Source organism: Lepisosteus oculatus, chromosome 20, assembly GCF_040954835.1.
Source record: "Lepisosteus oculatus isolate fLepOcu1 chromosome 20, fLepOcu1.hap2, whole genome shotgun sequence".
Taxonomy (NCBI): Eukaryota; Metazoa; Chordata; class Actinopteri; order Semionotiformes; family Lepisosteidae; genus Lepisosteus; species Lepisosteus oculatus.
The window spans coordinates 4,242,459-4,257,503 of record NC_090715.1 but is presented as its reverse complement, the minus strand read 5'-3'; the positions used below and the strand labels follow the sequence as shown (position 1 = coordinate 4,257,503).

General features: G+C 43.8%; 1 protein-coding gene across 4 annotated transcripts in view; it reads left to right on the top strand.

Moving 5' to 3' along the window:
- Nucleotides 1–15,045, top strand: part of hydin (HYDIN axonemal central pair apparatus protein) — a 91,486-nt gene that overhangs the window by 59,233 nt on the left and 17,208 nt on the right. For 3 of the 4 annotated variants that reach the window (XM_015368617.2, XM_015368618.2, XM_015368616.2), the window contains exons 36-59: nt 802–1,041; nt 1,463–1,607; nt 1,959–2,123; nt 2,381–2,554; nt 2,869–3,042; nt 3,509–3,738; nt 4,026–4,163; nt 4,525–4,708; nt 4,808–4,949; nt 5,180–5,345; nt 5,798–6,484; nt 6,795–7,019; nt 7,249–7,463; nt 7,816–7,998; nt 9,815–9,940; nt 10,242–10,401; nt 10,596–10,768; nt 11,034–11,232; nt 11,765–11,864; nt 12,274–12,373; nt 12,601–12,769; nt 13,018–13,259; nt 13,790–13,907; nt 14,577–14,781. In XM_015368617.2, the coding sequence (XP_015224103.2) occupies nt 802–1,041; nt 1,463–1,607; nt 1,959–2,123; nt 2,381–2,554; nt 2,869–3,042; nt 3,509–3,738; nt 4,026–4,163; nt 4,525–4,708; nt 4,808–4,949; nt 5,180–5,345; nt 5,798–6,484; nt 6,795–7,019; nt 7,249–7,463; nt 7,816–7,998; nt 9,815–9,940; nt 10,242–10,401; nt 10,596–10,768; nt 11,034–11,232; nt 11,765–11,864; nt 12,274–12,373; nt 12,601–12,769; nt 13,018–13,259; nt 13,790–13,907; nt 14,577–14,781 (4,660 nt within the window). The remainder of the gene's footprint in view (nt 1–801; nt 1,042–1,462; nt 1,608–1,958; nt 2,124–2,380; nt 2,555–2,868; nt 3,043–3,508; nt 3,739–4,025; nt 4,164–4,524; nt 4,709–4,807; nt 4,950–5,179; nt 5,346–5,797; nt 6,485–6,794; nt 7,020–7,248; nt 7,464–7,815; nt 7,999–9,814; nt 9,941–10,241; nt 10,402–10,595; nt 10,769–11,033; nt 11,233–11,764; nt 11,865–12,273; nt 12,374–12,600; nt 12,770–13,017; nt 13,260–13,789; nt 13,908–14,576; nt 14,782–15,045) is intronic. The other variant, XM_015368619.2, reaches the window with a different exon arrangement.

Genomic DNA, 15,045 nt, shown 5'->3' with positions numbered 1-15,045 from the left:
TTTTGTCATGCTCCTATAATTTATATGGACACTGCTTTTCACAGTGGAAAGCCATATACTGTTCTAGTATTAGAAAAAAAATCAATAATGGTCTGGGGATTGGAGATAAGACAGAAAACTCATAGATGATGTGTTTCCAGGCCTTATCTCAATCCCATAGCCTGCTGCAGATTGTATATCTCTTAACTGGATGACAGGTCAACTTAACATTAAAGCATACTCTCTGTAAGATTAAATAATAATTGCATGTTAATTTATTTAAGCTTATGATTTTAAGATGCAATGAAGTTGGGTCACAATTACCCAGTGGCTACTGTGTTCAGATCTATCCCTGTTTAGCTCAAGTTAAATAGAGCCTCCAGAAAGCATTCACAACAACCTTAATATTCTTAACAATTTGATGACTTTGTGCAGTGTGTGCAGTGACTTCTACTGTATACTGATTTATTCTTAACATGTCCCTATTTGCAGCTCATGTTTGCTAATTAATTTCTCCTCTTTAAAATAATTTTCTTTAATGTTTTTCTCCAAAAGGCAAGAAAAATTACACATGTAAATCACACCTGTTTAATTACTAAGTTATTGTGGTATTTGAAAAAGATTGTTGTTTCGCATTTCAAAAGAATCTAATGTGAAATGGGCCCCATCTACTTTTCAAGTGGTTCCTAGCAGAAACTATACTAAGTGCAGCACCACATACTGTACTGTAAATTATGCTCACTGTAAAGACAGAAACAACATGACTTCACTGTTAGGGATGTTTGAATGTAACTGGTGGACTTGGTGGGCTGTTCTCCACAGAAGGCCTACAGCCAGCGACTGACACTGTGCATCGCCCAGAGCAGCCAGCGAGTGATGCTGCTGGCCCAGGGCCATGGAGAAGAGCCCCAGCTGGAGTTCTCCTCCTCTGTGCTAGAGCTGGGTCCCATCCTGCCCTACAGCAATGGAGACAAGGCCGAGGTGGTGGTCAGAAACCCCTGTGCGTTCCCTGTTGAGTTCTACTCCCTGGAGTTTGATAAGCAGTACCTGGAGGAGGAAAAGGTCTGGCAAACCCCATATCTGTTGTCTCTGTCTCTGTCGGGTAAAGTGATTTTCTGTTCAGCAGGAAGCCTTGAGATAGCTGTAGGAGTTTTGAAAGGAATCTATACATCTACAGCTTGGTTAACTTAAATTATGAAAACATAAAATTGAGAATTTATTTATGTTGTAGATAAAAGTTGCTGGGAAGTAAGGTATGTTATTGTATATAAAAATAATGCTACCTACAGTACTTGTTAGTTTAGTTAGCTTTGGTTTTAATGATACTAGCAAACCTGATTAAGAGGTTTAGGAAACAGACTTCCAGTCCGTTAAGACACACTTATGCTTGTTCCTTGTTCGGGACTGGATAATGACCACAGTGGAATTACTTCCCTCTTGTTCTTTCATGGGCCATTAATCCGCCCCTGTTACTTGACTCTAGATCCTACGGATGCTGAAGGGATATGACTCTCAGAACTTCCTGCTCCTGCCCCCCCGGGCACCGGGAGAGAAGCTCCCCCCCGAAATTCTGGATTACTACGAGGAGCAGCGGGCTGCTCAAGAGGAGCGGAGCCGGCTGGAGGAAGGTCAGGCCACAGATGTAGGGATACTGGGAGGCAGGGAAACAGGGACTTGTAGAGACAAGAAGGCATAGACAGGCCTTGCACAGGGAATGGAATAAATAACTATACAGTAACTAATAATAATCTAACAACATATAACATGTGCTTAACATCCCTTCGATTTCTCAATAGAAATCAATCGTTCAATAATTGAATGATTTGATGGATGTATCATTAGTTTAAGGTTTTTGAGCTTCTTGGCCTGCTACAGAAATCTCCATAGATTATAACTAACCTGCTCAACCTAGAGCTTGAAGGCCAGTGGTGATGCATTTCTGAAGCCCGAACAGTTGATTCAGAGATATTCCTTCACAGACCCGAAGACATCCGAGGACGCTCTGGGTTTGGAGCTGGAGGAGAAACGCGATCCCCTGGGACAGGAGGAGGAGGATGTCCCCCTCCAACAATGTGACCGGGTCAATGAAGACGGGGAAGAAGAGACAGGGGGAGCTCCCCTCAGAGAGAAGGCTCACGGCACAGGTACCCCAACACACATCCACCTCCGCTGCACAAACCCAAAGCACCCAGCATGCAACCAGACAGGCATTCCTGCATCCGTAGCAAAGCTGAATATCTCCTGCAAGCTGGGTGGGGCAAAACATGGTGCACCAAACACAAACAGTGTGAGCTTAATTCACAAGTGCTGTCTTAATTCTTAATTATTACAGCCGTGTTGCTTTTCTTGGTGGCGGAGTTGTGGATATTTTGTGATGCTGATGTGCCCATCTCTCTGTCAGACCTGAGCAGAGAGCGAGCGGGCAGTGGCAGCAGCATTGGTGTGGGTGAGCTAGAGGACAACCCCGTGTCCAAGGCCATCGCCCGGCACATGGGCATTGACCTCTCTCCCGAGGGCCAGGCATCCAGGAACCGCAGAGGCATCGCCATCATTGTGCACGGAGCGCCCCTCTCAGGTAGAGCCAGCTGGTCCCTTGGCTGCTTTCGATGTTAAGTTAATAACTTGTCACCAGGAAAGTTTATTACAATACACAAGTACTACAATATTATATATAATACCGAGCTCCCCATGGTTCTAAACTTTCTCCAGTTCCCCAGGGTCCACAAAATCCTATTGGGCCATCAGGTTTACTTCCTAGTTGTTTATCTGAGGTCATCATCAAGCCATTTCTTGAAGGAATCTAAGGGTTCGGTTTCATATGGCAGGGGGTGTTGCTCTAGACAAATGCAGTCCATCGAACAGGGCAGTGTATTTCAATTTTATTTGTAGGAAAAACCAGGACAGCTGTGACTCTGGCTAAGCATTATGGTGCTGCTTGTCTGAGCATTGACGCTGTGGTGCTGGAAGCTGTGTCCAATGGGAACAGCGCTACAGGACTGCGGGCACGAGAGCTGTGTGCCAGGGCTGCCCAGGAGCAGGCACAGAGGAGGGCAGAGGAGACTGGTGAGTGTCTCAGCTTCACAGCAGTGCTTCCAAATACATCTGGCATTCTAAGACTACTCTGCTTAGCTCAGTTCATAGATTCTAGTCTGAAACATATTATATACTTATTTATATATACAGTATTCAGTATTTATATTAATTACTACCTCTATATATTATATTACTAAATTTTAAAAACTCAGGTCGTCTAGAATAATAATGTATCTTGAATGTCTTTTTTCTAACATTTACAGTGTCTGTAAACAGCTCATTACATAAGATAAAATTTACTTGATTTCAAAGCTACAATAAAATGTATTCTTAAAAACATGAAGAGATTGATTTTCACCTACATTAAGGCTTTGCTGGAGTTCCTACCTTGGTCATATTCTTTTAAAGTGTCAGTGTGGACTGCATGCCCAGCCCTGAGACAGCTGTGCAGCTGGCCTGGCTCAAATGCCACTGACACCCTCTATCTTTGCACCAGCCCAGGCTGTGTCGGAGGTGATAGGAGCTGGGACACAGGACACAGGTTTCCTCAGTGTGGAGGCTGTGACCAAACACGCTTCCGAGGGCAGCCAGAACAACGAGGCCAAAGCTGGGCCTCAGTCTGCCATCTCTGTCCGCAATAAAGCCAGCACTGTGGGTGGCAAGGGCAAAGCTGAGAGCTCCCAGACCCAGAAGCAGCAGTCCTCTGAGCCCACTGTCAACTCCCAGGTACATTCGTAGGATAGCAGTTGGCTCTGACTACTGTCCATTGGCCATCTAAGCTATAATGCTGTAAATTGTACATATACAGTAGTTGTTCATACACATTTTTAATATTTTTTTAATTCTGTCCTTAAAGGAATGACTTACAGTAGCAATCGTCTATATTGTGATAAAATGGCTTTGCCAAAAGCAGTCAGCCCATTTTGCTTTCTAACACAAGTGCGCTGTTTGTTTTTTTCTCGCTATTTTATGTGTTCCTAATAATGCTGGTCTGTATCCATGCTGTGCCTCAGAGCACAGCAGCCCCAGCGCACTCAGGTCTGCCCCAGCGGCGGCTCAGTGTCAGTGCCAGTGTGGCCGGAGAGCTGGGCTTGCTGAGCTGCGTCCTGCCCGATGAGCTGCTGGTGGACATCCTGGCCGAGAGGCTGCAGGTATGAGGGAAAAGAGCTGGCGGAGGGATGGGGATCTCAGGACAAACTGGGGGAAGGCAGAGCAGAATAACAGTGTCAGAATACGTCTGTGGACAGTTGTTTTGTACTGATTCAGTTCATTGCATTGCTTCTACAGGTATAAGCACCCTCGTAGTTCCTCTTATTTTTTTGGCATCAATCATCCATTTGTAAAGCTAACAGACATTGAAATATACAAAGCCCCTGCCAAAGTTAACCTCCATGCCCCTAACCTGAAAACTTTGTTACAGACACAGTACCATTTCTTTTAGTTCCACAGTATGCTCCAGGTATATCCTGGCCTTCTCGTTTTCAATGCTATTCCCTGTCTGTCTTTTTGTAGTTGAATGACTGTCATCGGGGAGTGGTGTTTGATGGTTTGGAGACCTTATATTCTCGCTCGCCATCCAGTGCACTCCAGGCTCTTCTCAAAGCTTTTAACAACCGCCGTTATATCTACTTGGTCAACCTCATCCAGGATTACAACACACTCAAAGCTAAGGAGAAGTCTGAGAGAGATGAGGAGGGTAGGAATGCACAAGCTGGAACTGCAATGGCTTTGGCGAATAATTTCGAGACGTATGGATGTCTAGAATACTGAATGAGATGTCCCTTCCACTTCTCAGAACGGCTGCTTCAGGAGAGAATAGAGATGGAGAAGGCGCGGATGAAGGAGATGGATGAAGAGGAGTATGATGCGCTGTCAGAGGGAGAGAGAGAACACATTGACCTCAAGCGCCTGGAAGATCTGAGAGAGCGCAAGCGCAGGTAAGCTATCATGCATCAGGAGGACTCGTACAAACCTCTTCTCTTCGTACAATCCATCTCATTTAAAAGCCCCGGAGCACCAGAAGGGGAGTGTAAAGATAGCAATTACATATTGAACAATCCACAGTCCCTCACATTCCATTCTACTTTAACACACAAAACTCCTTAGATCAATGACGTGGCACTGGGATGCTACATGTCACTGTGCCATATCGGCTCTCTGTCCTCAGGGAACAGGAAAGGCTGGCGCAGGAGCTGGAGGAGAGGAGGCAGCAGGAAGAGCTGGAGAGGCTGAGAGAGGAAGAAGAGATGAGGAAGAAGAGTAAGAAAGGGCGTAAGGAACCAAGCAAAGAGGAAGCAGGCCCCGGGAAGAAGAGTCAGCTGGCGGGGAAGCAGGTAGAGTTGTGATTATTTACCATGAAACAAGTCGGTACTTTTTAATTTAATGTAAATTCCCAAGTTCAAATTGTCAGTATACTGTAGATTTTAGAGTGTCACAGTAATATTGAAGTTCTCCAGGAAATGTTTACTACATTATTAGAAAAAACCACACCATATTCCAATATAATTGCACCTGGATTTAAATGGAAATAGTCATTATGATACTGAGTTACTGAGACAAAATACAGTAGATTCCTCTGTAAGAAAGAGTTGCAAATACTCATTTGGTCATTCAGCATCAAAGGTTTAACATCAGGAGCTTCAGCTTTCAGCAAACATAGCTGGGATATCATTTCTAGGAGGTGAAATAAATGTATTCTTGTTTAAACACTTGATGCACTTGAACCGTTCAATCTGAGGATTTGCCTTGGTCGAGGTTTTTCCATGTTGCTTGGGGTTCCCTGCAGGTGTCCAGTTTGGCTGGGATCCGCTCGGAGACGAGAGTGGACCAGGCTCCCGGGGAGAGGAAGCTGTCGTATATGGAGCGCCCTGAATCGATGCCCACGGAGCGCAGCGACCCCGAAGAAGGGAACAAGAAGAAGAAAGCCAAGGAAGGGAGAGCGACAGGGCAGGACCTGTCCCCTCCGCCTCTGGCGTCCTCCGAGGAAACGGAGAAGGATCAGGCCGACCAGCGGGAGAAGGCGCTGCTGCTGCGGTTCCGGCTGTACGAGCAGAGCCAGAGGGCCGTCTCCCAGGTTGCGCGGTTCTGGGACCGCGTGCAGGGCCAGCTGGTGCAGCTGCTGACCCAGGAAGATGCGCCCCAGGAAGCCGAAGACAACACGGTGCCCGAGCGCCAGGCCCCATCGGGGAAGAAGGGCAAGAAGGAGAAGCAGGAGAAGGAGAAAGCGGAGAAGGACCGGCAGGAAAGGGAGAAGGTGGACAGGCTGAAAGTGGACGCGGACCCCAAATTGATGCTTTCTCCTGTCCCTAGTCAGACGATGGAGGGAGAGAGCTTTGATGGTGGGGAGAGAGAGGAACAGCTGGAAGGCAGTGGTGAGGTGGGGGTGCCCTATATCCCCCTTCAGGTCAGCGGCAAGAATTACCCCAGTGGGACCGAGATCCTCAAGAGTGGAAAATTGCCCCCCCTTGATGAGGTAATGCTTCACATGTCACTGAGATTGCCTGCATGTGTGTCTAGATATATACAAAGAATTGTCTTACAAGGTACTTTTGGTCTTATGTTGTAGTCTATACTCACACAGTAAGAATATGGCATTTGGCTTCATATGTTCAATATCTATTTTTATTGTTTTTAGTATGGAATATTTTTCTTCTACACCTAGATTTCAAGCACAAATTTAGCCAAAATAGATCAGGAAACTAAAAGAAAAAAGAAGGAAATAAAAAATCCTGGAGAGGGTCCCTGTTCTGAAACATTTCCCGGGCTCAATTCTTATTATCCAGGTTTTAGATGGGCTGGGATTGGGAACCAGAGGCCCCCCGATTCCTCCTCCCACCATCTTCTCAGTTGTGCCATACCCCAAGAAGAGGCCACCTCTTAGCACCCAGGAGATCCTCAGTCACTTCACATTCATCGTGTCTGCTCCAGAAGACACTGTGGAGGACAAGAAAGACACAGTTGGAGCAGAGACTGAGTTAGATGCACTAGGCTCCATCTCATTCATCAAGGTAGGAAAGATTCCCAGATTTCCTGCTGCTAATGAGAATTGCCACTATAGCCTGGTACGGGGAGGTTAGAAGTTGCCACAGCTGGGAGAGGGGCTTTGATAGCTTGTAAATCCTAATGTACAAAAATCTTGGATGAATGTGCGGAAGTCTCACCTGGCCAGGCTAACCCCATGGGGTTCCGGCCCTGTCCAGCCATCGGTGTGAATACACACACTCGTTTTTTTCCAAGGAGGAGTCGGCGACCCCCAGCAAAGGTCGCGGGAAGAAGGAGAAGACGGAAACGGGGCGGGAGAGCCAGAAGGACAAGCGGCGAGCGGCGGTGGGGTCGAAGAAGGGGTCCCGTGGCAGCGAGTCGCGCTCTCCCCCGCTCATAGCTGTCACCCCACTCTCCGACACCGAGCAGAGCAGCCGCACAGCCGAGCCCGCGCTCCAGAAGACCCAGCGGTGAGGCGGGCTGCCCCCTGTCTCAACAGCTCGAGACATTGCACTTCCCAAACTCCTGGGGATGAAAGGGACATTGTTGGCGACAAACATTTAACAGTCTTTAATAAGCTTCGTAAGAATGGGTGTTGCCAACATTTTTTTCTTCACTTCAAATATAGATACAATAACCAACAGAAAGTTAGACCAAAGAAACTTTTTTTCAAAGAAGAAAAACAAGTACAATCACAAACTTGTTAGTGTGAGATTCTACTCATTTCTTCCATTCCCCGCTGTCTTATAAGTATGCTGAAAAGGCCTTGCATGACTCATCCTGTGGTGAACATGTGGCCTGAAAATGTTGTATCTCCTTCAGCTTGACTCACTTCCGCTGGACTGTGCCGCCCCATGGAGAGATGTCCCTTAAAGTCTGGTTCAATTCTACTGTGTCTGGCCAGTTTGATCAGACTCTGAACTTTGAGATCTTGGGCACTAGGAGGCGCTATCAGTTGTACTGCAGAGGTGTGTGTGCCTTTCCAGCAATAAGTAAAGACGCCAAGTAAGTATCGCTGATAGAAGATGCACTACTATAATTGAAAAAGACCTTAGTTTTGTATGATCTGTAACACTGCATGTGTTTTTTTTACTGTTGGAGTCATGATAAAGGTGTATAATCCAATAGCTAGTACACTACCACTTCTAATTTACTTAATGTTTACTTTAATGTTAAGTTGTGTTATTAGAAAGAGAAAGGCATCAGAGCAGGTGAATTTATGAGACCAAAGAGAGTTACTACTGAATTACAACTGAATGTTTTCTAGGCCAATGTCATTACTGGATTTAAAACTACAATCCAGTACATTATAGATTTATTTATTTACAACCACAATGTGGTCTATTACAGACCAATGTTATTACTAAATTACAACTGTAATACTGTGCATTATAATCACTATCAGTTTTGAATTAAAACTACTTAACACAAGACAGAACATTCTTACTCCTTCATTATTACCAAATTGCAGCTAAAATGCAATACAATAAAGAATACTCCATGCTACTGACATCTGCTACAAATTAGGGTACATGGCAGGTGCACAACCTATTCTACTGTATCCTTTTACTGTGATTCCAGTGTCCTTTATTTGGCAAAAGCACCTTATTTTTGCCAATTGATTAATAATAAAAGTTGCTTTTTGTTTTTCTTTCCTTCCCCTTACGATATTCCAAAGCGACCTTTGCTCTTATTTTCTTACCCGATGGTCTGGTCATTATTTTCACCAGTAGTTTATAGACTCCAATCAAATATACCCCAGTGTCAGCTGTCTTCATTGTCTGAATGTCCACTGCTTGTATTTATAGCACTGTCCTCTTACCCTGAATCTACTTAGATTCCTCAGGGATCAAGTCTGTCTGCAACATCTCCAACTGTTCACTCCCACTTCAGGATCTTCAAATCTTCCTCTTAATCAGCCCTTTTGGTTTTGCATCAGGTTCCATTTTGTTTTCTCCCTCCTTTCACCTTAATTAGCATTGTTGTACTTTTAAGTTTTAAGGTTCATGAGGCAGATTTATTACAATTCATATTGTGCAGAGTAGAAGAGTTTGTTGCCACATGTACTGTACATGTACATTGGAATTCTATTCAAAATAGAGGTGTAGGATGCTATTCACATTCTTTTTTCTTTTCTGTTTTCTGTCTGGAATTTTGGGAAACAAAGTACAAAGTGCAGGGTATTTATGTCGCTGGAAGGCTTCTGGTTCAAATGCATACAGTATGTAGCTGATCCTAGCTCTTTGTACTGAAATGAAGCATTGTGCTAGCTCCTGTTGGCTGCACAGAAATGACACAGTTTTTACTTGTTTGTGCCACATGAACTCTGAGTAATAGGCATCTGATCTGAAGGCAGAGAACGGGCAGAATCCAGTCAATAAGAGTCTCACTGTACCAAAAAAACATGACGTAGCAAATAAGAGGCCTTTCAGCTCATCTAGATTGTTTGCTTGCTACTGTACATACTAAATTAGAGCATCTCTTCCAGTTTCAGAAAATACCAGTCTATAGTATGACTTTTGCCAATATGGCTTTGTAGTCATATTCCATATTTCCCCAAGGCTTAGATCTTCAATATATTGCTAACAGGTTTTTAAAAGGTACTACCCAAAAAGTGAGAGTGCCCCGATTATGATTATTTGTCCTCTTGGTTAACACACAAATTCTTACAAATAGATGTAATTTCTAGCCTAGAAACCTATATTGGAGAACAAAAACAAGAGTGTAATCTTTCTCTTGTTATCTGGTGAAAAAAGGGGTGTTGATTCACAGAGTAAATACAGTTCATCAAAATTGACCTGTTCTGCTGTCTGCATTCCAGGACGGTGTTCGCTCACTGTAAGAAGGCCCTGGCCCTGCAACCGGGTGAGACATTGCAGAAAACGTACATCTTCAAGTCACAGGTCTTTGAGTTTGGACCTCTTCTTTGTGGAAAAACGAGGGACAGGTAATTCCTCAAATCAGCACAGAGAGGGTTTTTTAAACATTTTCTGAAAGTTAATACCTTCTTAAAATTACATTTTAGGAATTAGGGATTGTCTTGAAATTGAATATTGATTTCGTTGTCTTTTAATACTTTTATTGCGTTCTCTTTTAATGGTAAGTGACCAACTACTTTTTTGTTTTGGAGAATCGATTATTTAGTTTAAAACATCTTTAAGAATTGCATGTGGCACAAGACCGAAACACCTCTTTCTGTTCTTGCCTTTGTCTATCCTAACCCCTCTACCTTGCGGTCTTTCTGGTAGGTACAAAGAGCGGAAATACCCTGAGAACACGGAGAAGCTGATTGTGCACAACAATTCCCCCCTGGATGCCGAAGTCTTCTTTTGCTTCCAGCACGACACCAAGGCCACCACCTTTCTACTGGACCCTCCTTCCATGACCCTCAGACCAAATGAGAAACAGGTAGGCTGTCAGTGAGAGTGGAAAGAGAGCACCGTACTTCATAAATCTAACTGTAGCAGCTACATTATTATCCTTAAACCACTCTTTTCACAAATGACATTGCAGATTCTGAATCACCACAAAAAGCATAGAAAACCCCGCTCGGTTATTGTCCCCTGTGAAGCTTAACTCAAATGCTCCCATATGCTTGTCAGGAGCTGACAGTGTGGGCGTACCCCACCTCCCCAGGTGTCTTCGAGGACAGCGTGGTGTGCTGTGTCAGAGAGAACCCCGAACCAGTGCTCTTCAGAATCACCTGCCGCGGGGTCAGGCCAGAACTGGACATAGATCGCAAGCAACTGCACTTTGACAAGATCCTGCTGCACAGGTCAAGTTTCTGTCCTTTGATGATGTTGGTGATAAGGATCATGCTTACTAACACTTGGTTTCACCATAGTTTTCAAGGTCACTTGTTAAAAAATTGTCTGTTTCCTTCCGAGATAGCAAAGGCAAGGATGGTGATGATGAAGAATGGTGCATTAACTCAGTTAACGCAGGCACGGGGCTAAACAACAGAGCCACAGTGGAATAGGCCTTCCTCTGGTTAAACCTTGTGATATTGACAGTCTTGCCTGTCTCACTCTCCTGTTCAGGAAGGACACCAAGAGCCTGTACTTGAGGAACAGCACCCTGTTGCCAGTAGCCTGGAGGCTGAGTGGGCTGGAGGTGCTGGGGGACGAGTTCACAGTCTCACAGGACCAGGGCATCATCCAGCCGCAGTCCGAGTTCTCCCTGCAGATGCACTTCAGGGCCATGAAGCCTGTCAACCTCAAGAGAGCCATCCGACTGGAGGTACTGTATGATGGGCTGCGTTGATACCCTGACAGGACCTGAAAACTGTGTTTCCTTTTCCCATGGTGCGTCCTATTGGGTCACACTACTAAACCAGTTTATAAGACTAATAACCTAAACAAAATTAGACTAGGGCTAGCGGAAATAGTCTTTAAAACTGTGATAATTAATCCCAGAGTATGTAGATATTGACTGAAAAGTGTGGCAGCTGAGACCAGCAATTAGTAGCATAATATAAACCAAAGTATTTTCTTTGATATAATAATCTACATTTTTGTAATATAAAGGCACACATTTCCTAATTTATTTGTAAGAAAATGATCATGATTTCTTGGAAAATATTTTGAAAAGGACTGCAAATCTGAAGGATTTCTGAAAAATCCTTGTTCCAAATGTTCTTTTTATTTTTTTATAAACTTTTAATTTAATTTAACTTCAAATTTTTTAATGCGGTAGCTTGTTTGTCTGCCTTGACTTTCATTCTGATGATTTGCTTCATTTGTCTCGGTTTCCTCTTGATCGTTGGCACTAGGTGTCTGATGTGGAGAACATCCTGGGGATTGTCCACACAGAGAACATTCAGATCATCGCAGAGGCCTACGATGTAGCGCTTGATATGAGCTTTCCCAGAGGTAATGTTTTCATACACACAGTGTACAGTGTATTTACGTTCAATTCCATGCTTGAATGTTTGATTAAGGAAGCTTATTTAACCTCTATAAATAAGTTTATTGTAACATCTATATTTTGTTGTAAGCTTTCTAAATGATTTACCCTTTGTTTTATATACTGTACCATACCTTACATATATATTGCAAATTATAAAACTGCACAGAGTACAGTATATGTGTGATAGTTCGTATATACTGATTTATATACAGTACCTTTTCAGATGAATAAAAATACAAGAGCAGTTTTACTCTTACACTGCACCACTGTATTGATTGAGTTTACAGCTACCTGAGAGATTTAGTGATGCTATGTGCACTGGCAGACAGAAGCTGGGATGTAAACTGTAACCCTGTACTGCTTGTTATTCAGGTGCTGATGGAGGTCTTGACTTTGGGCTAATCAAAGTGTCAGAAGAAGTCAAGCTGTCTGTGAATTTGAAGAACAAGGGCAAATATGAGATTGTATTTCAGTAAGTAGTTTGCAAATCTGTCTTTCTGAAACTGTCTGTTGACTCTGGACTCTGGCCATCCATCACAATTCCTATACTCAAGAACTTATTCCTAAGAAATAGTAAAACACTTTTTTCCTGAAAAGCTGTCCTGAAAAACGGATGGCATTTCTGAGCTCTGGTATTAATTCTTGGTTTTCTGAAAAGGGGAGACAAAGTCAACTCGCTGTTCTTCCACCCCCTTTCAGTTTCGTGTTGGAGGCCACAGAGCCAGACATGCCTGACCTCACCTCGCTCTTCACCATCACCCCCCAGAAGGGCTCCCTGAACCCCAGTGACAGGCCCACCACCGTGCAGATAGTCTTCCGCTCCAATAAGGAGGTGTCAATCAAGGACAAGCCCATCCTGCGATGCCAGGTACACCTACTCTAGCCTCCAGTCTCCATTCTGATTGAATCTGTTTAGTTTACAGCTCAGACTTTTGAACTTTACTCTTTACTTTAATGCAGTAAAGTGCAAATGATTCAAAATGTCTGTCATCATGAGTTGTTAAGCAGGATAGATTGTTGGAATCATAGATTTATTTCCAAGGTTACGAGTTTTTAACTCGTAGGATACATATGCCTTTCTAAATGTATTAATCCTCCTTGTGCCTCTGTATATAGGTGATTGAGCCCAATGTTGCAGAAGGAGGAGAAACCATAGCCAGCATCCCAGTGAAAGTGTCCATACAGTCACTTTTTACCAAGTATAGTATAAGCCCCGCAAACGATATCAACTTTGGTGCATTGGTCTACGGCAGTCGCAAGCTCCGTACGTTTACCATTGAGAACAAGGGAGAGTTTGAGCTCAGATACACCATCTTCAGAATGTCCAAAGATGTGCCACCTCCAACCCAGAAAAAAGGGTAAGAGCCAGCTAAACTCAATTATGCATCCAATACTGCGTTACTAATCTGTGTCTTCTATTGCCAAGAACAGAAAAGGGATTTTAACTTTTCTCTTGGCACACTGTTCTGTCAGGCACCTAAATATAGACAACATTTCACAGCTTCCACTTATCTCTGGTAAAGCCACACATGCACAAGACTAAAGAAATTATCTGTCTTCTCCTGCAATTGGAAATTAAATACAGAAATCATGTTGTTTCAAACAGAACAGTGTACTCTGTTCTTGAGTGATTCAAACACAAATTGAGCTTCTAATCAAACTGACTAGAATATAAGAATAGTCTTTAAATGATGTCCACGATGAGGAGCTTTTTATATCAATGCTATACTGTATCCCATGGGACAAACTAATTAAAGTGTCCATATCTTTCTGCATCTGTTTAATTAAGCCCACAGTAGAAAAGTGCAGATTAAGATGAGTGGAGCTGTGGTGGTGGTGTTAACGCACATGTACATAATATTAATGTTGTTCTGGCGTCTCTGCACAGTGCTGTTGCCGTCAAGCGGGCCCGTTCACGGGAGGGGTCTTGCTCAGGGAAGTCAGTTCCTGTTGGCAAACTGCGGCGCAGTGAGTCTGTGCAGAAAGAAATGGGCACCTCTGTGCAGGTGGGTACTGTAAGTGCCATCTGTCGGCTATGCCTCGGAGAAGAAATTGCACTTGCTTTGCATTTGACATTCATTTGCCTTCCTGAAATTCATTTGCAGCTTTTTTGCCAATCACTGAAAATAGTAAGAATGCATTTTCATGTATTTTACATTGTTTCAAACCTAATACCTACACCTAATAATTTTCTACATCTGGATTCCTTCTGTTCTTCTGCGTATAGATACAGACTCCTCTCGTTTATATTGTGCTACTTCCAACACCTCAAGTGCCTGGACTGCTAAACTTCTGTGGTGTTTTACTTTAATTTGTAATTCATTAGACCTCTGGTTTTCTCTTTCAGAAAAGGTTGTCTCTGGGTCAGCTAGTGCTTGTGTGAGACCTCACAGGTGCTGTAAGTTGTTGTTTTATTGGTTGGCAACTGTGAGTCACCCTGTTTAAGTGCCCTGTCTGAACTCTCTTCAGACTCTCTGTGGCGAAGAGAGTTCTTGCTTCTGAAGTATTCAGACATGGCATCATTTAATAAGCTGCCACCCATTAAAGCAACAAATCATGGCAGCTGTGATCTCCCAGGTGAGCACCAGCTGCCTCAATGTCATACATGGTTAATAGAAAATTGTTAAAAATTACATTCATTTGAATCCTGCTGCCCTGTGTTTGTGCTTTCCCAGGCTCGGTTCTCCACTGGGATGTTCACTGTGTCCCCTGGATTTGGACCACTGGCTCCCGGTACCCACCAGATCATCACTGTGGAGTGTGTGGCCGACCAGGTGGGCAAGTGTGAGGAGTACCTGGCTATTGACATATCTGACCGGGACCCCAGCGACCAGCCCAATGGCATCTCATACAGACTTGTTGCAGAAGGCTGCATACCAGGTATGTGTTGGCTTTGAAGATAAGAACACAGAAACATGGCAAAGTAAGAAGTGGTACAAACAAGAGTTCATTCAACCCATCTACGTCTTCAGGTAGTTGGTAGTTAATTGATCCAAGGGTCTCATCTGGCTATTTCCTCAAGGAAGCCAGCATATCAGCTTGTGACACATGACATGATAGCTTGATGGAGACTATTTAACCCTTTGGATAAAGATGTGTCTCTCTTTCTCAGTTTTAAATGTACTTCCACATAGTTCCCACTAA